The sequence below is a fragment of the Tachysurus fulvidraco genome, chromosome 11 (genome assembly GCF_022655615.1).
Source record: "Tachysurus fulvidraco isolate hzauxx_2018 chromosome 11, HZAU_PFXX_2.0, whole genome shotgun sequence".
Lineage (NCBI taxonomy): Eukaryota > Metazoa > Chordata > Actinopteri > Siluriformes > Bagridae > Tachysurus > Tachysurus fulvidraco.
In genome coordinates this window covers 11160233-11183748 of record NC_062528.1, presented here as the reverse complement: position 1 = coordinate 11183748, position 23516 = coordinate 11160233, and the positions used below count along the sequence as shown (strand labels likewise).

Sequence of the window (23516 nt, the reverse complement as noted above, 5' to 3'; positions counted from 1 at the left end):
TTGAAACATTGAATGTCTGTATCATTGCCCAAATACAATGAAATTGAAGTACTTACAGTGCAGAGTCTAATAAATAATCTATCCAATTAATATCTCCATAATCTGATAAAATAAAAATAATAAATAAAATAAAATAAATCAAATTATATAACAACAGGATCTAAAATTAAGGAAAAAGAAAGTCACATCTGCAGGTAAAATATTGCACATAATGTTCAAGTTTTCTTTCTTTCTTTTCTTTTTTTTGCAGTGTTTAAAGCTGATATGGCTTTGGCATAAAAACCGTTCTTCTACAGTTGAAAGAGAGAATTTCCTGGGTGAGCTGGGTCTCTGGGTTATGATCACTAACCCAGAACCTCACTTTCTCACCACGGCTTTATTCAGATCTGCCTGCACAGGGTTTTGTTTCGTTTATTTTGTAGCCAGTGTTTGAATATGTCCTGACTGACATTGAGTCCAGCCGTGGCTACTGTGTGATTATGCATGCCTGAGTGAGGTGGCGTGCTGTGAGCGGCTCTGTTCTAACTCATTCTGGTGAGTCAGGCACTCTACCGCAAATCAAAACACTTGTCATTAACTCCTCAGACACAGGAAAGAGCTTTTCCTATAAACACGGTTTAGTGTCACATTTGGAGAACCCAAAACGTTCTGAAACATTCATAATCGTTCAGAGTTCTAACACAGGGGACAGTATGCTTTGTTTGAGGGAATCACTGGCAAATGTGATGTTATCAATGTCAGGATCAAGGCTGGAAGTGGTTACAAATTCAGCTTCCTATTATGTTGTCTCATGTTCAGTGCTGGATTCACAACACAGTTGCTGATTAGTAACTGGGCTTTCTTTTGTGTGTCAACAAATAATGTTTTGGTGACAAATCACGTATACAAAATTTGCACAGATTATCACCTGCATTGATTTAATGAAATATCTTGCTCTTTCCTGAGTTGATTGAAGCAGTGCTTTTATTTAGAACACACACTAAGAGACAATTAAGAGACACACTAAGAGATGCCTGTCAGTCTTGGAGGGATTCATGGGATTGGGTACGAAAACCCTGAAGCATGGAGAGGAGCCAGGAATCAAGCTATGCTAACGATGAAGACGGTTTGAGGATTTATTTTTTTTCTTTTTTCAAAATGAAGTGAACCTTGTAGAAGAGAGTAAAGAGATGAGTGATTTGCAGAGTAAACATGTTCAGTAGTGATGTTTAAATGATGATCTTTGCAATATGACTCTCACTAACATTTTAACCTGGTGATGGCCCTGGTCAGGAGTTTCGGATGGCGTGTTCTGCACGCCACTTCTCTGGACCAAAGGCAAATAAATACCTCAGTGTTTGTTTGCCAGCAGCAGATGTTAGGATTCTTCTTTATTTATTGAGAACTCCAGAGCTCATTGCTGTTTACTAACCAATATGTGTTTGCCCCGCTTCTACCTTGAGGCAATCAATTCATTGCTGACAGAATGCCTGTGAAGGACAGAGCACCCTTTACACTACAGTGGGGCTGAGAGGGCCCCAGCGCTTAGTTTATGTCATCCTCTGTTTAAAACCTTGCTGATTCAGGCTAGCCGGCTTGCTGCAGGGCGATGGAGAACAATCCAGCATGTTTGTGGATGAGTGAATGGTTGTACTAAACAAAGCGTTACTTATGCACATTGCCATTAGAGAGGCAATGAATGGCACATGGTCTATAAATGAATCAGCGACTAAACTCTCCTGCTGAGTGAGAAGCACCTTTATCACACTGCAGGATTAGAGTAGGGCATGTCTGTAAATGCAGAGGAAGATCTCTATTCAAGCGTATTTCATTCGAGTGAGTTAATGAGGTGCTATAAACTTAAGCAGCTGATGTCTTTGCCAGAGGAAAGATATAACCCAAATAGCTGGCGCTGTGGTTTATCTGTGTGTCATGTTAATGCTCCAATATTGTGTATACACATGCCCTAAAGGACCAAGGTACTTTACAAACTGTAAATGTAAACCTGTGTAATGTTTTGGTTTTATCTGATTGCATTATGAGGTCCATTGTGGGATACGTCTGAATCTTATTATGTTTTGTCTTGTCTTTTTCCAGCAAATAATGGAACTGATTGGAAGCTCTTTTAAAAGCTTTTGTTTAGCCTCCAAATGAGCACTACAAGTAAAAATACAAGGAGGAAGTGCTTAGCCTGCAGGTTTACATGTCTCTCAAATAATTTATTACTTGTGTGTTAGGCCAGACAGTAATGGAAAGACTTTACATGCACTTCCCTCACACCGAAGTCGGCTTACAGTAAAACCAAGATGTCAAATAATTTATACCAGACAGGTTAATATCTCCTTAAAGTGTGCTTTTGGCTCTCTAGAACCAAACACAGAACGAACGAACTGCACAGCAGTCATCTTCCCCTCATACGTTACGATCTGTGCCAGTGCTTAGTTTAAGCAGGTATTATCTGTCAAGGGTCTGTGTGTGTTAAAGATTGACTTCTAATGTAGGGCTGTGTTTAGTCTTACTGTAGAACCTGAGCTATGTGTAAGAGTTTTGTCTAGGATGTTGTGTGTGTCTGCACTTACTCTGACCACAAAGAACTGCCTCACTGAAACAGGTCCAGCTCAGAGGCCAGTCAGATCGTTTCACATGCTGATTGTTCATCTGGTGCAGAAGCCTAATGCTGCTCTGCAAGTGACAACAATAGAAGCTGCTGTGGGGGAATTTGTTCGTTCAGTAATGATATGTATAAACGATTGTGCTGGATTATTCTTTGTCATTACAACTTCATTAAAAAGGGTGTTTTGTTCTGGGCTTTGCTATGAGTCTAAACTGAGCTCTTACAAATTCCCATGTTCAGACCTGATGATGTAATGTGTATATATAAATCTCTTATTGCAGGTTGAATTTGCAGGAAAATGTGGATTTTTTTTCCTTTATATACATGAATATGGACATTTGAATAGCATTTCACTAGTGCAGCTCATCCTGACCATGCTAAATAAGTCTGATTGGCTCATTGTGTGTTCAGACACAGTGAAATTCTTTTTGTACCTGAATCTGAAACCTTCTAAGTTGTATAAATTCAAAGCATAATTTGCATTGATGAGCACAGACAGAAATTTCCTGTTTCCTAACTGAGCTCCTATTGTAATGTTGGGTTCCTGTGCCTGAGCAGGCTGGAGTTAAACTGCCGTAGGTTTACACAATATGATTAGACTTCAGATAACTCTGGAATCATTTTGTGGTATATTGGAGCAGCGTCATGAAAGCTGCCGGTGTTAGGATTGCATTCTTTGGTGGTCTTGAAATAGAAAATGGTTGCTAAATTGTGTTTTGTTTCAGTGCTCCAGCAGAGGATTATTGTTTTGGGTTTCAGTCACAGCAGGAGGAGGTGCACCATACAAACACTACATACTGTTTTTATGACATGGCTGTAACAGTAGTTGTAGTCTTTAAGACACATTTGAACACAGATCATAACCTATTCTGCATGTTTCTAAATTCCGCATATATTCGGAGAAGACCGCTGCAGTGCCATGACTTTTGTGCACTTTCTGTCTACAGTCTTCAAATCTGGAGCACACGCCTATGTAACATCTGATCAAGATCGCTGGAAATTTTGACATGCTGCCTTTTAAAAGGTTATATAATTAATTATTTATGAAAATGAATTTTTTTACTTAAATAATTGATTATTTCTGTACAAAAACAAAATAATGAACGTGTCTCTGTTGAAAGACACACTGCTGTTTTGCCAGCACGTTGTATTGGTTTCTAAACATTCAAGGCAAATCTCCTTTTGGACCTTCTTTAATAATCTGTTTATAAAGTATTAAGAGAGGGTGTGTGTGTAGGGTGTACTTTCTGTAACATTGATCCTGATCGGACCCTGCTCCTGCCCCTCTGACCCCTCAAGCATGACCAGGCCCTTTCAGCTGTGACTGACGATTGTGTAATGCTCGCGCGATATGCAGTTTCACAGCCCCAACATGCTCACACATCAGACATGTTTCTTTGTGAATCACACTTAGTGTACAACTTCAATACTGATTTGCTCCAGGCGTGTCATACTGAGTTTGTGGAAATGTGCAGTTTATTCATCCACGATGAGAAGCTCAGGTATATGTTTTGTGTATGCGCTGGTCCCTTGAGCACCAAACACACTAAGAATGACTCAGAAGCTGCCAGGCAAATGATTATTGAGGTTTATATGCAAGTCAAATGTTGTGTAGTTTCTCAGCTGACAAAGGTGTTGATTACATTTAAGCTTATAACCTTTAGTCATTCTCCACAAACACTTTAGTGTAATAATGTTATTGTATATTCTAATATATAATGGAACAAATGGTAGCAATGTTATTATATATTATATCAACACATCACAGCCTACTGGCTTCTTAACATTGGCTTTAATGCATGAATGTTGGGTTTCTGAGAAACTACTGTCTTATGAACTGTTTTTGTATGTTAGTGACTTGACCTTTTCTCAAGTTTGGCCTGTGATTAGTCTGGACCTACCTTTTTTTTCCTGTAGAGTACAGAGCTGGTTACTTCTGCTTGGCACTACTAGATATGAGAAAGGCACACCCTTTGTGTGTGTGTGTGTGTATGTGAGATAGATGGAGAGAGAGCGTTTGTCCTATGTCTTATTGCTCAGTTGGATGTCCACTGGCTACACACATCAGTTCACACAGTGTGATCTCATTTCTTTTGTGCTGACATTTTCTCTGCAATAGGTTTATGCAGAAGTGATTTATCAAAAAAAAAAAAAAAAAAGGCACAGAAATTTATCTCCAAGCATTTTGCATTTACCAGGACAGAAAGTGAGTGTGTCCATGTGTGTTCAGCTCAAAGCATGTGAGATTAAAGGGTGTAAAGGCTTCCAGGGTGTGTATGTTAATATCAGACAGTTAGAAACACAAATAATTTCAGATTCACATATATATTGGTTCAATGCTTGTTTTATCATGGAGTAAAAGACTGCTCATTTAAATGAAAGGATTACTGGAATTAATGTACTCAGGTCTGGTGATATAATTTAATTAATTAAAATCACTGGGTATTATTGCAGTGTTAATTCTCTACGTCAATGCCTTAAATTAAGGCCGTGTCACTTCTAAGCCTTAGAGCATGCAGTGAACTGGACCGGTTTTCTGGGTCCTCTGGTGCTAAAACATGATGTCACACTGCTGACCTTTGCACAGCTGCCTCTGTGCCCTTTTGTCATGTTTGTCTCATTGTTGGAGTCATGTGCCCGTGAGGACGTCTGCTGCCCCTATAGGGGTTGTGTCTGGGAGGGCGATGATTATCTGTGGCCTTTATCTCTATTTCAGGAGACCGGGTTGCAGTTTTGTATGGGTGTGGTGGACGATCTGAACAGTAGCACTGTGGTTAGTGTGGGCTTAACCAGGGCACAGCGGGTTTAGTTCCCATGACTCCTTAAATCTCGCCCAGTGTGCTCTGTTTTGTGCACAATTGAAGGATTTGGGCAAACACAGAATCACAAGAATGACCGATTGGTTGGACAAATTATACATTTATAAGCTAACTACCAGGAAAGTCGAAGTCCAGTGTACTGGACTTCATTATGCTAACAAAAATTTTAAAGCACATTGTTGGTTGGCCATGAAATTTTGCAATCTTCACATCACACATGCTTTTTTCTCTGTTTTGTCATCATAATTTTTTTTGTGTATCTGTGTGTTCCTGATTCTAAAAGATTCTCTCTTTCGTCACACCACCTTGAAGCAGTTAATATACATACCGAATAAAAAATGTTTATTAAACCTACTTATTTTCCAGACAGGAAATTTGCTCATTTCAGACAACTGAACTACTAATTTGTCCACTCCCTTTGTGCAAAGGGTATCTGTGTGTCTGTGTGTGTCTCTGTCCGTGTGTGCATCCATGTGTTTGGGTGTGTCTGTGTGTGTCTGTGTATGTGTGTGTCTGTGTGTGTGCATCCGTGTGTTTGGGTGCGTCTGTGTGAGTGTGTGTTCCTGTTTTTCCTTTCCATTTAGTAAAGCAGCTGATGATTGTGCAGTATGCTTTTGCCTGTTCTTGCTCACTTGCATAACAAAATGATGAGCAAGCAAGTCTGAGCTTCAGGTACGCTTGGGTGTGATTGATGTACTCTGTTAATATAAGGTTAGCACAAGTAGCCACACTGTTTCAGGTACTGCCAGAGACTGCTTCCTTGGACAGATGCCACAACTATAATTATGCTGTATAGCCTTTTTTCTATTTTTTTCTTTTTTAGTCCTGCAAGCAACAGGCCCATGATGCCAATCAGTTCATATCTGTAAAGATCTGCAGATCTGATCTTTAGTGGGAAGTGAGTGGAATACCTGAGGCCTGGTTACTAGGTGCTGGTTGTTTGAGATTTTATGATTTGAGGCTGTTGGGGAAATGAGGCATGGTGAGGTGAGAGGTGTGGGCAGAGGTGTGGGTAGGCTGCCTCAGAGGCTTTATTGGTTGCTCCAGGCTGCTCCAGGATGCATACTCTTCTCATTATCCCTGGCTGATGGGCTCACAGTTCACATTACTCCCCAAAATAATGTCTCCTTCTGTCAGCTGGCTGTTTACTGATGCTCCCTACACAGCTTTAAGCACTGTACTATTTGGCCATATACATTGGTCAGTGGTTTCACACACTCAGCCACGTGGTGTTGAGTCACACTAATCATCACTGTTTGAACAGGACCTAAAGGCAAACAAACAGCTCTTTGAGAAATTGATCCTCTGTGAGAAACACATCGGCAGGCTAGGTCACAGTTTTAATAAGGCTGAGAGCGCCCTCGTGTGACTGATTACTGAACTGCTAGTGTGTCTGCACAGGTGTGCCATCTATTGGAAAAATTATGAATTGCAGCTGCTGTGCAAGTCTGAGGACTTCAGGACTATAGGTTATGTGCTATAGTGCTATAGGTGCATCAGATATTGCATATTCTGCTAATTTGACGTCATTTGGCATCATCTGAAACAGTGTATACTCAGTTTAAAAAAGAAATGTCTGTGCTCCAACTGAGGGGATATTAGCCTTTCTAAAATGCATACACTAGATGGTAGAGTGTACGTATAGTGTGTAGTACAGCATCCATATCAGTTATGAAGTATGATTTCATTATATTAAATGTAATTGTTTGAATGAATTGCAAAATTGTACATGCTGTAGGTATCGAAGTCAAGATTTTAGTAGTGTGACAACAGTGGGCCAGGCATTCAAGGTATTTGTGTGAATATTTTGTTGCCATTCCTAACATGTTGTCTGTTGTTAATTATTCAAAATATAACAGAAATCCCATTTTTGTCTTTGTCCTTCCTCTTAGTGAGAGTGATGAATTGCATGTGAGCGGTTTCGTTTTCCTCTCACTGTGCTTTGCACTTTTGAAACGGCTCATAGGAAGTGCCAGGCCTTTGCATCACTTCCTCTGCCTCCACCTCACAGCACATTTGCATTTGTGTTTTCCTCTGTCTTCGGTTTGCTGCACTCTGACACAGTCCAACCTGCAAGCAGAGAGGGCAAAAAATAAATTAAATTTGCCTGGCCAAACAAACTCACAGTGGATTTTTCTCAAAGATCAGAAGTAGTTTGTATCGATGAGCAGGTGAGAAGAAGCAGCAGCTGTTGCTAAGAAAGTGTAGTGGAGCAGAGACTGAGCAGAGAAGAGCAGAGCGTCATCATTCTGCATTTTGCATTCTTGGGGGTGGGGAGTAAGAGAGGCGAGTTTAGAACAGTGATGGTGGTTGGGATCTATATTAAGCCTATCGTGACCCCCTCACACCACGACAGCTGTCCCTCCTCTTCGTCTCGCCGTGCAGTGTCAGGAATAGAGAAGTTCAGTCAACCTGGGATCTCGCTTCACTCTCTGTGCCGGCTCCTTCGAGCTTGTATTCTGGACTGTTCTAACATATACAGAAGGTAGGAGAGTCCAACTGTCACTGAGGAACCAGCACAGATGAGCCGAGGTAACGCAGTGAGTAAACTGTCAAAACCGACAAACTTTTTTTTGAGCTCGAGACACAAGCAAAACTGTTTGGTGAGACTGCTGGCTCAATGTGAAGGCTCAGGCCGAGGCCTGTCGAGCTCCAATGCACTATTTTTAGGCTTGAGAACGGCAGGCCAGCACAGTATCTAACTTGGGATACTGCAGCAATTTAATCAAGCCCTAAAGTGTCAATGAGGTGGCTTTAGTTTATGCCATGTTTAGGCACGGCATGGTTTGGTCTGGATTCTTTACTGGTTTTTACATACTGGTTTTATTATACTTAATTATAAGTAATGCTCCAGAGATTGTGTTCTGTTTTATTTGAATTTAACACGCATCCAGTCTATAGGGTGAAAAGCATAAAGTTCAGTCTGCGATTATCTTATTGTCTATGATCTCCATTAAAGACCTACTCACGTTTTGTGAGCTTAGGAAACTTGACTTGAAACCACAAAATCTCCCAGAGATTTCCTGTTTCCTGTGATGGAAAAACCAATCTGCTTATTAGTAAGTTCCATGATCACATTCTGTGCTTTGTGTTAAATAACAAGGTGGAGTTTTAGTAAAGAAAGGGCCTGTGTTGCAGTGTGGGAGATTCGTCTGCTTTCTAAATGTATAGCAGATGTCTAAGGTCTAGGAGTGTGTGCAGGTAACACAATTGTGGCAATGGGCTTTTCTTATTGCTCTAGTTGTTTCCAGTTGAGTTTTTTCCCCTTTAAAACTTTAGCCATACTTTTTTTTTTTTTTTTTTTTTTAAATCACTGCCTTACATTAGCTGTATTTGGGATTTTAGTGATTTAAAAGTGATGTCTTGATGTCTTTGGGTATTAATTCTGTGTTAATTCCTGAAAATTACCAAAACATTTACAGCATAAAAAAGTAAGAACACTCATTGGATGTTGCAGTGGCAAAATTCCTGTTAAAAAGGAAGAAAAGTGTAATAATGGGCCTTATAATAAGTGAAAGTCAGACTTTATATTAGACTTTATATACAGACGTTATAGCGTCAAAATGTCTATTATACACCACTGCTGCATTCCGAATAGTTTGTTTTCTCCTTATCTCTATTTGGTTTTAGCGAGATCTGTTAGACAGTGTTTCTTCAGTTTTATGTAAAGGTTCAGGATTTGATCATTTAATACTTTTATTGTTTACTTTTTTGGAAGATGGTACACAAGTATATATAGTAGTACTGGATACGCAGCTCCCCAAACAAGCTTGTTCTCTTACTTTACGTAGGTAAGCACACCAACAACACTATTCAGCAGGAATATATGTGCGTGTTTTGTTTGGGCGAAACCTGTGAGCCTTGAGACACATAATTAATCTGATTTTAACCGTCAAACAGTTGTGCTGTGGGCATCGTAGCAGCTGTTCTAGATGTGTTATTGTTTAGATCTTGCACCATTTACATGATGTAAATCTTGCACATTTACAGAAATGTGTGTTATCCGATGTGTTTCTACGTTGCAAGCTTTCACGCAACTGCGATATATTCTAGAAGACTGGATCATGTTTAACTTGTACAGTTGTTTAGTAGGAAACCGCAGCTTAACACATCACAGCGTCAGTCATGTTAAAAGAAAAAATTGGAGCCACAGCCTCACATTTTGCCCAAGGTTTTAAACCTTACAGCATTCTCAGCATTACAGATTCTACACAATGTAGTCAAAGAATGTGTCTCCTTTTCTTAATAATGCTAGTAAACTAGCGGTTGGTGCTATTATATGAAAATAGTAAACACCGGTATGAGGTGAACTGGTTGTCTGTTACTACCCCAAAAGTGTATTATATTCATGTAACAGCTTAGTTTGGGATGTGTTGTTATGCTTATACCACAGTAATTTGCAAATGATTACTATATTTCATTCATTAGTGAATAACATGCCACGTGTTAAGGGTTTATGCCTGGATCTAATGTTATGGAACGACCATGAGTTCCTGTTCCAGTCAGGTCCATAAATATTTGAAAATGGACAGTTTTTACAGTTTTCTCTTCGTCAAGTGAAATGCATAGTCAGTTGAATTCAGGTCAGGTGAAACAAGCATTTGTCTGAATCTGAGCTGAGAATTTAGTTCAATATGCTTCAGAATTTATTCTACTGCTTTTATCAGTAAAATAAATATATACAAGAGAAGTAGGTCTGTTAGCATTCATGCGATTAGGTACACTTTAGGTCACAAGCAGTTCTTTCCTTTCTCTTTACTCTTATCATCATTATGGTACAAGTTGATACTTTTTCCTCCCTAGAGGTTAATGAGACAAAAGAAAAAAAAAATTCATACACCTTTTTACAAACAATCATTTAGCAATGAAACTTGAACACACGTAACCAGATACGCATAAGTGGTGCCGGCAAACTTTCCGAAGCACTGTGGCCGTTAGGAACAGCAGCTCCGAGTGTATTTCCTTGGACAATACCAGATTTATATTCATGTTGTTGTTTGAAGATGTTATGTTACTCTGTTTGCAAAATGTTTGCAGATTGCTGTGGTGTAAGAGGAATAAAACACTTTCATAATTTAGGAAAATAATAATTTTGACGTGGTAACAGCATTACACCACCCTGTTGATCAGCACACCCTGTCGTATGTTATTCCTTACCTAGTGTCATGTTTCTCTTTGACCTCTGTCACATTCTAAACCTCACTTTACACCACAGGTTGAATATCACATCTTACCTCCAGTGCTGTGCAGACGTTCTTACTTGAAGCTCGGTCCAGAATCTGCCGTGCTCAGATTCTTATCTCTTGGCTGTCACATATCAGCTCTCCCTGCCGTTCATCCTCTGCTCCTCCTTACCCGTCCCAGCCCATGAACGCAGTGTCACCACCATGGCATTCTCATCACGCTTTTCTTTCTGGGAGCAAAAGGAAAGTGGTGTTTCATTCTCAATTCTCCATTAACTGCACTGTGTGGTTCAAAATCTGGTTTGTCTGCATGAATCATGGCTACAATAAAACACCAAGAGGGTGCTACTTCTCATAATAGTCACTGAGTATAAACAAATGCATGGTTCAGTTGGTGTTTGATGTGTGTACTTTAGGGAACATGGTTCGCTGTGTGAAAATAACCAGTGCACTGTAACACAGATCATATTCTAGGACTCTGCCAAAGTATTTCAGTTCATAAAAGCTGCCGCTTGTCGAACCACTTCAGTAAAATGATGCTGCTGGTTTAAATATAATGATATATTTTGAAAAATAGTCATACCACTTTACACACATGATTTTAGCAGGTGGTGTGTGTGTGTGTGTGTGTGTGTGTGTGTGTGTGTGTGTGTGTGTGTGTGTGTGTGTGTGTGTGTGTGATCTGCAGCATGACCTGGTTCAGACACGTTTTAATTAGATTAAAGTGCACGTCATACTTACTTTCTCCCATAAACCTCTTCAGGTTAAAGAAGAGACCAAGGCAGCACCCAAGAGTGTGAGTGTAAGTGCTGTTCAAAACATCACTACTAGTACTTACTTACAGGAAGCAAATTTTACTGGTTGTACTGGTGCTTCTACAGGAAGCATTCTTGTACATTCTGAAATGAGCTGCTTTTTATATCCAGAAGTAATGTTCTACCTGTAGTTTTGTATAAGCAGAACAAGGAGATGATTTACTGAGTCTTTCATAATCCTGCAGGCTGTTTATTTTTCTTGTGGTTAAATCTATTAACCTGTAGGCTTTAACCTACATTATCGATGTGCAGTGTCATGTAGTAAATGAATGAGCTGCACATTGGACAAAGAATCCAAGTTCCTGATAAACCATGTTATACTGTATATAGCTTGTAATTGCAACTAGTAAATGTTGTTCTGAAGATATGTTTCAGTCATGGTTTATTAGAAATTAGTCTAGCTATTGTGGTCTACTGGATAGCTGTGTAAGAGTAAGACAAATTATTCAAACAGTGACCGTATGAAAATGGAAGCCCTAGTCTTACAGTAGATCTGCATGCCGTTCTACTCTGTATGTCTCAGTATTCTGAGTGGTTCAGTATAGAGCGCTGTGCCATTATCAGTCACTGTCCTGCTTTCTTTTGATCTACTTTGTTGATTGTTATTGCTTGTGTCCTTGGCTCTAGGGGTAACACAGCAAATGATATGTGTATCTATGTGAGATATTTAGAATTATGCACTTTTCAAGGTCTAAGGCTAAAATATATTTTCAGAAGTAGTAAAGTAGGGAATCCTTTCTCCTGAACATATCATTAATATGTGTCCTTTAACATCCCTGTTCCCCACCCAATGCCATCTGTCTGAGTAGTCAGATAGTAATGGCAGTCTCAGTAGTCGCTCCCAGTCAGTACCGAGCCTGGAGCCTGCTAAAGTCCTGCTGCGTACTAAGAGCCCTCAGCCAGTTCGAGATCCTCCTGGAAATGCCCTGTCCCATCCCCGGGAACGTTTCAAGAGTCCTTCACCTACGAGGAACAGGTTTTCTGTCATCAAGAAACCAGAACCATCCAAAATCCACGAGCGCTTCAAAAGCCCTGAGCCCCGTCCAGATTTACAGGATCATGGGCCTGTCTCGAATGGAGACAGCAAGACCAATAGTCCTTTAGCTAGCAATACAAGAACAACAGTGAATGCCAACCAGCCAGAGCTCACAGAGAATCCAGATAGTGTAACTCACAAGAAGGTGGTGAAGAGATTTGTGAGGAGGGTAGAACCTGCAGATGAGAACACTGCTGCTGCTTCTATGACCAAAATTCTTTGTCAGACTAATGCTGAGCCTCCAAAATCTGCCCTTGAGCCACCCAAACCCTCAACAATGCCTGTGATACCCCAGTCTGTCTCTGAGCCACCCAAATCTATGCCATCATCTGTGCCTAAGGTCATGAAGACGCCCATGTTCTCTTTTAAACATGACACCATAAAGAAGGAGGACAAAGAGGACATTTCCACAGGATTAGCCAGCCTTATGAGCCGAGGCAGGACCAGAGATCTGCGACCTCGTCCCTTTAAGGAGGTGTCTGCAGAAAAAATTGAGCGCAAGAAGGAGGAGAACACTGAGAACAAAGAAAGCTCAGCAGCAACAGGGAAGAGTGAGCAGATACCAGAGGCCAGTCAGAGTGTGCAGAATCCAGAAGCCAGTCAGAATACACATTTAAAGCCAGAGGAAAAGACTTTGGCATCTTCTCCTCCTACCTCTCCTGCAACTTCCTCTCCAATTAAGTCCCCAATCACTTCACCACCTTCATTGAACTCAGCTCCAAAGAGAGTACCTGTGCCAAAGCCTTCCCCCATGGTTCCTCTGGCTGGTTTTATTCCAAAAACTAGTGAATTCCTTAAAACCACTACAGTTTCTGCACCACTATCATCCATTCCAAATCCTAAATTGGCTCCTGTTGTGCCTAAGCCAGCACCTGTAACATCCAAAGTACCTTCAGTTCTTGCTCCTGTCAAACCCACCATTAACTCAGGTCCTGAACCATTAGCCACCTCGTCTGGATTCATCCCATCTTCCAAAAAACCAGCTACAAAGGTACTGCTTGCATTTCTGCTGCATGAAGAACTTTAACATCGCCGGACCGTGTGTGAGAATTCAGGAAACTAAACAAGCATGTTTGTAAAACGTTTTGAAGATTTAACCTCTTTGCATTAAAATGGGATTTGTGATTCGTAGTGGTTCTAACATCACTTTTTTTGTACAGCAAGAACAAATTGTTTACTGGTTGTCTGTGTGGCCATCTGAAATCCTTGTTAACACACTATCTGGTTGAGTGTTTGTAAGATTTGTATGGATCATTATCACCATCAGTGATCTGAAACAAGAAGGCAAATCTGTGGTCTCTTTAGTCGATTAAAAGAGCTGCTTATTATAAAGCAGTTGTCAGAATTTGTGGTAAAATTCTGTTCAGATTCAGGTTCTTATTAGCAGTGTTGTCACTTCTGTTTGAACCATGTTATTTCATCTTAGCCTGTGAAATAGAAGCTCTCAGTAGTGCAAGACTTTGTGGCTCTGTTGTCATGGGCAGTCCTCTGAATCTAACAGTTAATGGCAGTTAACAGCACTTACATACTTTGTACATGAGAGAGGAACTCGAGAGGAAGTCTACCCAATTCACACGGATGATGTGTTTGGTGTGGTCTATATGAAACCTTTTAATGCTTTCTGTGTGAATTATTTAGCATGGAGTGGTGCATTGCATGGAATCATGCTGTTTATCACAGGCACATGTATTGGAATATGAATGCAATTCAATATAGAAACACTGATCCGATGCACATACTTTTAACGTGAGTGTTTATGTACTATGCGTGTATATAAATGTTCATAGAAGACGTTATCAAGTCCGTCCGTCCGTCGGTGCGTGTGCGCATGCTGAACTCTGTAGTAGTTTCAAGTGCACTTAATGAGTATTGCATATGCTCATACAAGCATTAGAATAGCCGTAACTAACACGTCTCCCAGCTTTGCGGTAAGCTCTGTCGCACTAGTTCACACTAAGACTTCTAACAAGCCATGGTCTCTCACACTGTAGCCAGCATTGAACACATAATATTCACAGCTACACTTACTTTCGGTGGTCTGACTTGTAGGAGAGCCCTCCACCGAGTCCTACCGAAGCAGCTCAAAGACGACTGGAGCAGATCTTCTTTGCCTCTGTAATTATTGTCGTATTTTTTTCCTCCTTGAGTGCTATTTATTATTTCTCATAATTTTCTTCTCCCAGTTAAGCATTTCTGCTCCTAAAATTAAAATATTTTCTCTCTTACATCTGCGATAGTGACAGAAAAAATCGAAAAATATTATACTTGACGGGTAACACTGTGTACTGAATAGGACTGCTGATAAACTGGCAGCAAAACAATAGTGTTGTTGTGTTAAACAAAAAAAACAATGACCCTCAAACAAAATAAATAAATAAACATCTTAGTAGTAAATGTGTTTTTTACTATTTCTAATTTTTTGAATAAAATTATCAGTTATTTTCTAACCTTTTTTATTTTCAGATACACAGTGATACCTGAGACATCTCAGACAAGCGTATTGTCATGATATTGATATTTATAAACGTAATTTATCATGTTGATATTTTATTGCCCAGTTAACCTATTAAACCTATACCTCTAAAGATGATATCAGTTGAACATACTGGTACACATGAACCCACTTGGATGACCCTTTTTTACACTACTTGTGAAATTACAAAATGACCCTTAATTCCATTTTGCTCCACTCACTCATCTCACATACAGTTTGTTTCGCATAGCATTTGTCTGCTTGCTTCTCTGTCTCACTCTTTTGCATTTCTGGCATAACATCATGTTCATCTCCATCTCTTTGTTTGTTGTACTCTCTTTACCTGTTCTTGTTTTCTCATCTGCCCTTCTACTGTCTTTGCTTCGGTGCTTGATGCTGCTGATTGGCCGGCTACTTTAGCCGGAGCCGGCGCAAAGTGCGTCTGTGTCCACATCCACTCAGGTCCAGGGTCAGCCTGAGAAATCAGCCACATCTCTCAGCCTCGCTGCAGTGTGTTCTCGAGCAGTCTGCTTCAGTGTAAGCCTCTGTTCCATGCCATTTCCATTTTCCCCATGCCACGCAACTGCTTCATTTTTCTTCATTTGCCAATTAATCCTTGTGTTTATTTGAATAAATAGACCTCAGATTAACTCTTTCTCTTGGATGACGCTCCAGTATGGCTTTATTTAATTAAACCCTTAATGCCTGTTATATCTATTCTTGTGTTGTTAATCCAAGCTATTGCATGGTGGCTATATACAGTATGGGCTTCTATAGCATGAATCCAGCATCATATAGCTGCATGTTTTAGTAAAGCGGTGTTATATTAGATAGTTGGCACTTGTACATGATTTGCACAGAGTTGCTATTTTTGAACACCACCTGCTGTTGTCAAATTGCACAGTCATGTTCATAATGTTCATACCATCACGTATTACTTCATCTCACCAACATAGAGTCTTAGTCTACTAAGCCATTTAATCAGTCAGGTAAGCTGCAAAACCGCTAAAGATATTAACAACAATGTTGACTGTTTAATGTTTCCATAGACAATGCTGTTTGAGATCAAACCTAATAAGGTTTTTCCTCCTTACGGTTTAACTGTTATACTGTTTGCTTTGGCATATTTCCTCCCTTTGTCTCTTTCCCAGCACTCTATGCAATCACAGTTGCGTAAGAAATATGATACGTTGTATGTAGATCTAACAGAGTAGCACATGAGAGTGTGATGGTGTGTAACAGTGTATGTTGCCTCCTTCTGGTCGGCTGCCATGTCACAGGGACAGGTGGAGGACGATCCTGTGGCTATCCTGCAGGCGGCCCATGCTGCTGCCGCCCAGCCTAAGGTCTGCAGTCTGCTGTGTGTGTGTGTGTGTGTGTGTGTGTGTGTGTGTGTGTGTGTGTGTGTGTATGTGTGTGTGATTCAGCAGCACGTGCTCTTGCCCCTTGATTCTCCATGTGCTGTGATCTCTCACATCTACCCTAAACAACAACATTACCCCAGCAGCATCAGTGACTCATTAAAATAATAAGCTGCAAATGTTCTGAAAGGTGGCAAATTCTTAAAAAAAAAAAAAACATTTGTGAATATTAATATAATATTATAATAATATAAAATTAATAATACTGAATTGGTTGATTTTGGCTTTCTGTTACTGTCCATCTGGGTGTATTGTTGTGTCTGTTTGCTTTTTTTTTTTTTTAACCCCGAGTGAGAAATGCAGGATTTTAGTAACAGATCAATTTGTCTCTATAATGTATTTAAAATTCAAGAATATTTAACCGAGGGTTTAAAATGAATCATGAATATGAAAATTATCATGCTTTTTTGTGATGCGATGTCCAAATGTAAAGATTTTACAATTATTCCTTCTCAGCTTGATAATGTTTATTTTATCTCTTAATAAAAAGCCAACACCAGTCAACATTTATGCCGTTATGCAGAGTTTATCAACTTTCTACTGGTAGACACTGAAGCTGTGTCCACTTTTTTTATGCACAATGATCCTGCTGGTCTTCTGGGTTCTTTATTTGAAAGCACTTCTGGTTACTCATCATACACTCCTGCAGTGTAGAAGTTGGTCTTTCATGCTGAACTAATATCTGAATAGCTGATCAGCACCAAAAGGCAACTTCTGTCATGACTCTTGTGGTAGTTATTCTCCAAAGCATGCACCATACATGGAGTGCGTTTGTGTGGGCTTGGATGTGAGTATGAGTATGATCTGTGTACTTTCCTGTCCAGGTAAAAACAGAGGAGCAGATAGCTGCAGAGCAGGCATGGTACGGCTCAGAGAAAGTGTGGCTGGTCCACAAGGACGGCTTCTCGTTGGGTAAGTTCCACAGCTGCGCACTATTCCTGTGTAGCAAAATGCTCTTACTTGTTTTAGATCACCCTAAAGAACCTTCACAATAGGCCCTGAGTGGTCTCGAGATGTCACGAGAGGCCCAATTGTCACAAGATGTCTATTCAGGAGCCAAGGGAGCAAAATTGTCTATGCTCTGTGGTGAAAGGGATGTTCTACTTCTTTCCTCTGTCAGTAACAGTGACATTAACCAAACGTGTGAGCTCACATATGTGGAAGAGGATACATTGAACGTTCTTATGAACTATGACCCATGATACCACCCCGATATTACTGTGGTGCTTTGTTATACTCTGATGATAGTCATTTCTCCCTGGTGTATATTGAGAACATTGTTTATTTCACAGTTCACCATAATACAGTCTTTGCTATATTTTGGTTACTTTGGTTGTTGTGTTTGTGACCAATTGTTCTTTTCTGTGCCAAAAACTTAAATTTTTTTTGAAGACTATAGATCCTTTAATTAACAAGAGCTTAAGTATTTTATATAAATGGCAAATCTGACCTTATATACTTTTATTTGGTGTTGGGACAATTGCAAGCGTTTAGCACATCAAGCACATTTATGGTGGGTCTTTTTCCCTCTGTCACCCTAGCCACTTTGCTGAAGACGGAGGCGGGCAGCATGCCAGAGGGGAAGGTGAAGATCAAACTGGAGCACGATGGGACAGTACTGGACGTGGATGAGGATGATGTGGAGAAGGTCAGGCTACCTGCATTTTTTTTTTGTTTGTTTTGCTTAGTGTCACTGTGTGGCAGCAATGTGTGTTTGAATCGAGGAACCTTGCAGGGCAGGTTTATGTGTCTCTCGTACAATAAGCACAGGAGGTGGTAAATGGACCATGCAAGAGTTTATCTACTTTCCAAACTCGAGTGAGACACACACACACACACACACACACACACACACACACACACACACACACACACACACACACACACACACACAAGTTTTGAACACTGATTATACACTGATCTCATTTTTCTGTAATGGTAGAACATGTGCAATGAGAGTGTTAATTTCACATTCATCCTGGAGTTATTTATAAAATGCTTTCACAATCTTAATGTTGATTTTCAATTCAATGTCTGAACCAACTATTTATATATCAGATTGGATACAGATCAGTGGTTTGAATTAGTGCAGCATTGACACCTCTAATTCCATTAAAAGGGTCTGTGTCTGAAACAGAAGGCAGCTGCATGGGTGCCTTACTGCCTTGTAAACTGCCTTATTAGGCAAAACTTAAAAAACTATGAGGGCAGCTCTGTAGGGAAACTGTTTGAGACAGAGGCAGCACATGCCAGCAGGTTGCCATGTTTACAATTTGTTCCCTAACCCTGAAGTCCGTTAGGTGAAGTCAGTGAGGCTCAGTCACTGGTCGCAGTCCAGCCTCTACCACTCTGTTCATTGGTGATCTTTCCTCTCTCAGGCCAACCCTCCATCTTTTGACCGCTCTGAGGACTTGGCGACTTTGCTCTACCTGAACGAGTCGAGTGTGATGCACTGTTTGCGGCAGCGCTATGGAGGAAACCTCATCCACACTTACGCTGGGCCCAGCATGGTGGTCGTCAACCCCATCAGCGCTCCTTCCATGTACTCTGAGAAGGTAAAAACAACATACCGCTGTCTTTGTACTCAGATCAATTGGCTGTTTTCTGCATTATTAATATATAATAGTGCATGTTTTAGACAGGCCATTGGCCACAGCTCTAAGTGGCTAATAGAGTCAATATTCTAAATATAATAAAGGATCTACTGAGTTTTTATAATAAATTTATTATTGTTGTACAGTCTTTTTGGTTATAAAATGACTGTACAACAATAATAAAAAATGACCGCAGTGGTTTATATGACGATTGCCATTCGCTGGTGTAACTTTGTAGCTTTGAGGATTTATTTTCCAGCAAAATACATGTGGGGGATTATTTTTTGGATGCTCAGTTGCTTTGCCTTTAGACATTTCTTTACATGCTACTTTTGCTCAGTGGGAGCTACAAATGATGGCACCACCAGATTGATAACTGGCCGTAACGATCATGAAAGTAAATTCATAAGAATGCACCCATTTCTGTGTTCCAGTTGTTTTTGCTTTTGTTTGTTAATGCAGCTTTTTTGACACATTACTGAGTTGCTGTTGTGAGCTTTAGGTGACATGACCAACTCATTTAAAGTACAGCATCTGATCACATTTCTGCATTACCACTGCTCTGTCTTTTGGCTCAGTTTGTTTCAGGTGACTCGGTTTAGCAGTTTACAGCTAGAAAATAATGAATGACAAACTGAGACAATGTGGATCAGACAGTTTTGGACTGGCTGTTCATTTGCTGTGTAATGGCTGTGTTGTCACCTGCATAAGTGAACCAGAGTGAGACGATAAAAAAAACTAGGGTTCGATTCACCCAGACCAAATGCTGCTGTCGTTAAAGCACCTTTATATACTGTACCTTGGTTCATAACAGCTGACAAAACTGTATAAACCTCTTTATAGGGAATTATACTTTTTTTCAAATTTAGTTTCTCCTTTGTGACTAAGTTTGTTATTGTCTTAATTATGAAAAAAAAATCTTACCCCATCCCTAATTTTTCAGGTGATGCACATGTTTAAAGGCTGCCGGCGTGAGGACACGGCGCCTCATATCTATGCAGTGGCTCAGTCAGCCTACCGGAACCTTCTGACCACACGGCGGGATCAGTCCATCGTTCTGCTTGGCAAAAGTGGCAGTGGAAAGACCACCAACTGCCAGCACCTGGTGCAGTACCTGCTCTCCATCGCTGGCAGCACTGGCAAGATCTTTTCAGGTAAGAGATGCTGAAAATTTTAATGACAGAAATATCAATAATAAATCATTCATGGTGTAAAAATAGTATGAAAATGAATCGATTAAGGCATTGGTGATGAATCTGAAGCACATATACAGCATAGAGTTAGGACTCTAAACATACTGAGAGAAGTGGCAGTAAAATGTTTGTGTTTGGTGATGATTGATGGATGGAGGCTTTGCTAATGATGCGCACCAGGCAAACTCTGATAATTAGACTTTCTTATCAAAGGCACTATTAGACCTATTAATGATCCACTGAAGATTACATTTCTCAACTGAAGCTTTAAAGAGGCCAAGATACTATCTACATATGTTTACCTCTCACTGTTGCACCTGGAATCACCACTTATGGGTCAATCGGGCATAGGATCAAGCTAATTAGTGTGTGAGTAACTGCGACTGTGTGTGTGTGTGTGTTCTTTATAGCGGAGAAATGGCAGGCGGTCTACACTATCCTGGAGGCATTTGGGAACTGTGCTACCTCCATGAATTCAAATGCAAGCCGCTTCTCTCAGATTGTCTCTCTGGACTTTGACCAAGCTGGCCAGGTGGCCTCTGCCTCCATCCAGGTACTATTTTACTACTTACAGATAGTCTGTATTCAATTCTGTATTCAGTCTGTACTTCAGTTCTACTCTGTAAAAAAAAATGTGTTTTGGCACGGCTGTGTAGACTATGCTGCTGGAGAAACTGAGGGTGGCCAAGAGGCCAGAGGCTGAGTCGACTTATAATGTCTTTTATTATGTGATGTCTGGGGCAGACAACACTCTCAGGTAAGAGAGAGAGTGTGTGTGCGTGTGTGTGTGTGTGTGTGCGTATTCATGACTTTACCACTGAAAAAAATGTTGTGCTTGAGTGAAATTCACCTGTACATTATTATTATTAATTTTTCCCTCACAGGACCGACCTTCATTTCAACCACTTTGCTGAGAACAACACCTTTGGAATTATGCCTCAGTCAAAGGTAGAGCTCTTGCACAAACTCACAAAGTACATATCGCACTGCTGTAAAGATGCTTTAACAAAACCTTTAGCAGGAACGTTACAAAAGGAACATGTGGACTTTCTGCTTAAAGATACCTGATAAAATTCAAGTTCAAATTTCCAGGTTTAGTAGATGTGCTAGAGGATTTATAGGTGTGTGTGTGTGTGTGTGTGTGTGTGTGTGTGTGTGTGTGTGTGTAGTCTGAAGACAAGCAGAAGGCAGCACAACAGTTTACTAAGCTGCAGGCAGCTATGAAGGTGCTTGGTATCTCTGCTGATGAGCAGAAAGCTCTTTGGCTCGTACTGGGGGCCATCTACCACCTGGGAGCTGCTGGGGCAACAAAAGGTATGTGTGTGTGTGCACGTGTGTGTAGGAGATTGATTAAGATAAAGACCACATTCTATATTCCTATTCAATCCAGATTCTTTGCATCTTCAGACATATTATCGAACTAATACACACATTTGGTTTCCCCAATAATGACTGACATGTAACATGCTCTAAGCCAACCAGTACACAGAACACACACACACACACACACACACACACACACACACACACACACACACACACACACACACACACACACACTGTAGTGTCAAATTCAAACCTGGTTTTATAAGAGAAAAAGCAGATGCTGTCTATATGAATAAAAAAACAGTCATAAGGCTATGAAAGGAACATATAGACGAGAGGTTTTCTGATATAGAAGACCGTAGGCATGTGAGAGAATGACGTTGTTGTTTTTTCAAAGCCTGGTGGAAGTAAATTGCTTTGTGTAATGGCTTCTTCGCCAGAAGCCCAGGAAGGATGCACTAATAATAATCATCAGATTGCTCGGTCTCTACATGTGGCCCAACTGTTTGTTTTACTGTATTGCACCCGAAGCTTTGTCTGCCTACAGTGTTGATATATTTTATATCCTGAAGCAGGATACAGACTAGTCGTAGAGACCATAAAGGAGATGACAGTGATGCATATTCTGTAGAACTATATTTTTACAGACTAACAGGAATCCAGTGCATTTTATTAATTTATTAATCTACTTATTTTGTCAGTGGGAAAGTTAAATCATATTAGCACATTTCCACATATTCTATACAATGGCATTGTAAATAAATGAACACAACGTTTAATAAGTATGTATAAGTATGTGACTGTGTTCATAATCAACAAATCGTCAAGCTCCTGTGAAATATTCTACACACATCTAATATTGCAGTAGACTGAGTATGGGGCTACTTTAAAGGATACATTTGTGAAATCAAACCTGAATTAAACAAAATATTTCTTTGTTAATCGTTATATGTTAATTATAATATTATTCATGCTGAACGCTGGAGATTTAATAAAAAAACAAAACGAAAAAAACAGAGCAACCATTAGAGGGCAGTGTTGCCCTTCTTTAACGTGTTAATGTCACCCTTTTTGTGAGCTCTTGAAAGACCATAATCAAAGATGGCTTATTTTTAAACACATGATTGTCTATTTTGTCTTTTAACATCATTAACTTAGACATCAAAATTAGAATAAAGCACTTAGTTTGCGTCTTAGATTTAAGATTTCTCACAGGATTATCTCCCATCTAGGTTTAGCTATGTGGCGTTAGTCTCTCATAGTTAGACTATCATCCCCTTTAGACTCTTGTCTTCAGCCTCTGTATTTTGGGATTTGGAGTCACACAGAGGAACCCGTTAAAGACTTGCATCAGTGTGGCATACAATTAAACCAGCGTTTCAGCATGAGTGTAAATGTTGAATACGTGGTACAACATACACATTCACACGTTCGAATGAGGTGAAGCAGCAGACTGCTTGGTGTTTGGGCCTCAAATGAAACTTTTGAAAAAATATACACACACACACGCACGCACACAGGCATACACGCACAAACATATTTTGCACTGAGAGACTGTGGCTGCTACAGCGGTCCCACAGACTTATCAGCCTTGGTTAAAATCACAGGCATGAAGCTTTATTTATGTCTGATTGAATCTTGGATTAAAAACCATGGTCATGAATTTTTCAATGAATCAGCCACAAAACCTAAATTTTTCAAATTATATTTATATATGTATAATTATAAATACTTTTTGATTTTATGATTTGCATGTTTTATATAGTCTTTTCTGTAATATATTTAGTCCATATTATGGTTGTAGCTAACTCTTATTTTCTCTGTAAGATAAAGCTAAAAAGACAAAGCCTTTTTTAATGAACCTTTTATATCCATCTTAACAGAGGGTGCCAATAATTCTTGGAAAATTACAATTTTGAAAGAAGTGGGCTTTCTGTTTTTGTACAATAATTATTTGCTCTGTGTGTGTGTGTGAGTGTGAGAGAGGTTTGAAAGTGTGTGTGAGAGATTTTTTGTGTGTTTGTGTTAAAATGCCAGTGTTCTAACCTCCCCTTTTCTAATTG

At 39.9% G+C, this 23516-nt stretch overlaps 1 protein-coding gene across 18 annotated transcripts in view; it reads left to right on the top strand.

Moving 5' to 3' along the window:
- myo18ab (myosin XVIIIAb) overlaps window positions 1-23516 on the top strand; it is an 84435-nt gene that overhangs the window by 19514 nt on the left and 41405 nt on the right. For 2 of the 18 annotated variants that reach the window (XM_047820278.1, XM_047820274.1), the window contains exons 1-15: window positions 7590-7952; window positions 10628-10838; window positions 11359-11397; window positions 12220-13437; window positions 14496-14561; window positions 15340-15456; window positions 16200-16265; window positions 17165-17252; window positions 17882-17988; window positions 18719-18895; window positions 19878-20088; window positions 20538-20680; window positions 20784-20884; window positions 21012-21075; window positions 21297-21441. In XM_047820278.1, coding sequence (XP_047676234.1) covers window positions 10800-10838; window positions 11359-11397; window positions 12220-13437; window positions 14496-14561; window positions 15340-15456; window positions 16200-16265; window positions 17165-17252; window positions 17882-17988; window positions 18719-18895; window positions 19878-20088; window positions 20538-20680; window positions 20784-20884; window positions 21012-21075; window positions 21297-21441 — 2581 coding nt within the window. In that variant the 5' untranslated portion in view covers window positions 7590-7952; window positions 10628-10799. Of the gene's footprint in view, window positions 1-7589; window positions 7953-10627; window positions 10839-11358; window positions 11398-12219; window positions 13438-14495; window positions 14562-15339; window positions 15457-16199; window positions 16266-17164; window positions 17253-17881; window positions 17989-18718; window positions 18896-19877; window positions 20089-20537; window positions 20681-20783; window positions 20885-21011; window positions 21076-21296; window positions 21442-23516 lie in introns of those variants that run through there. The other 16 variants (XM_047820291.1, XM_047820285.1, XM_047820276.1 and 13 more) reach the window with 15 other exon arrangements.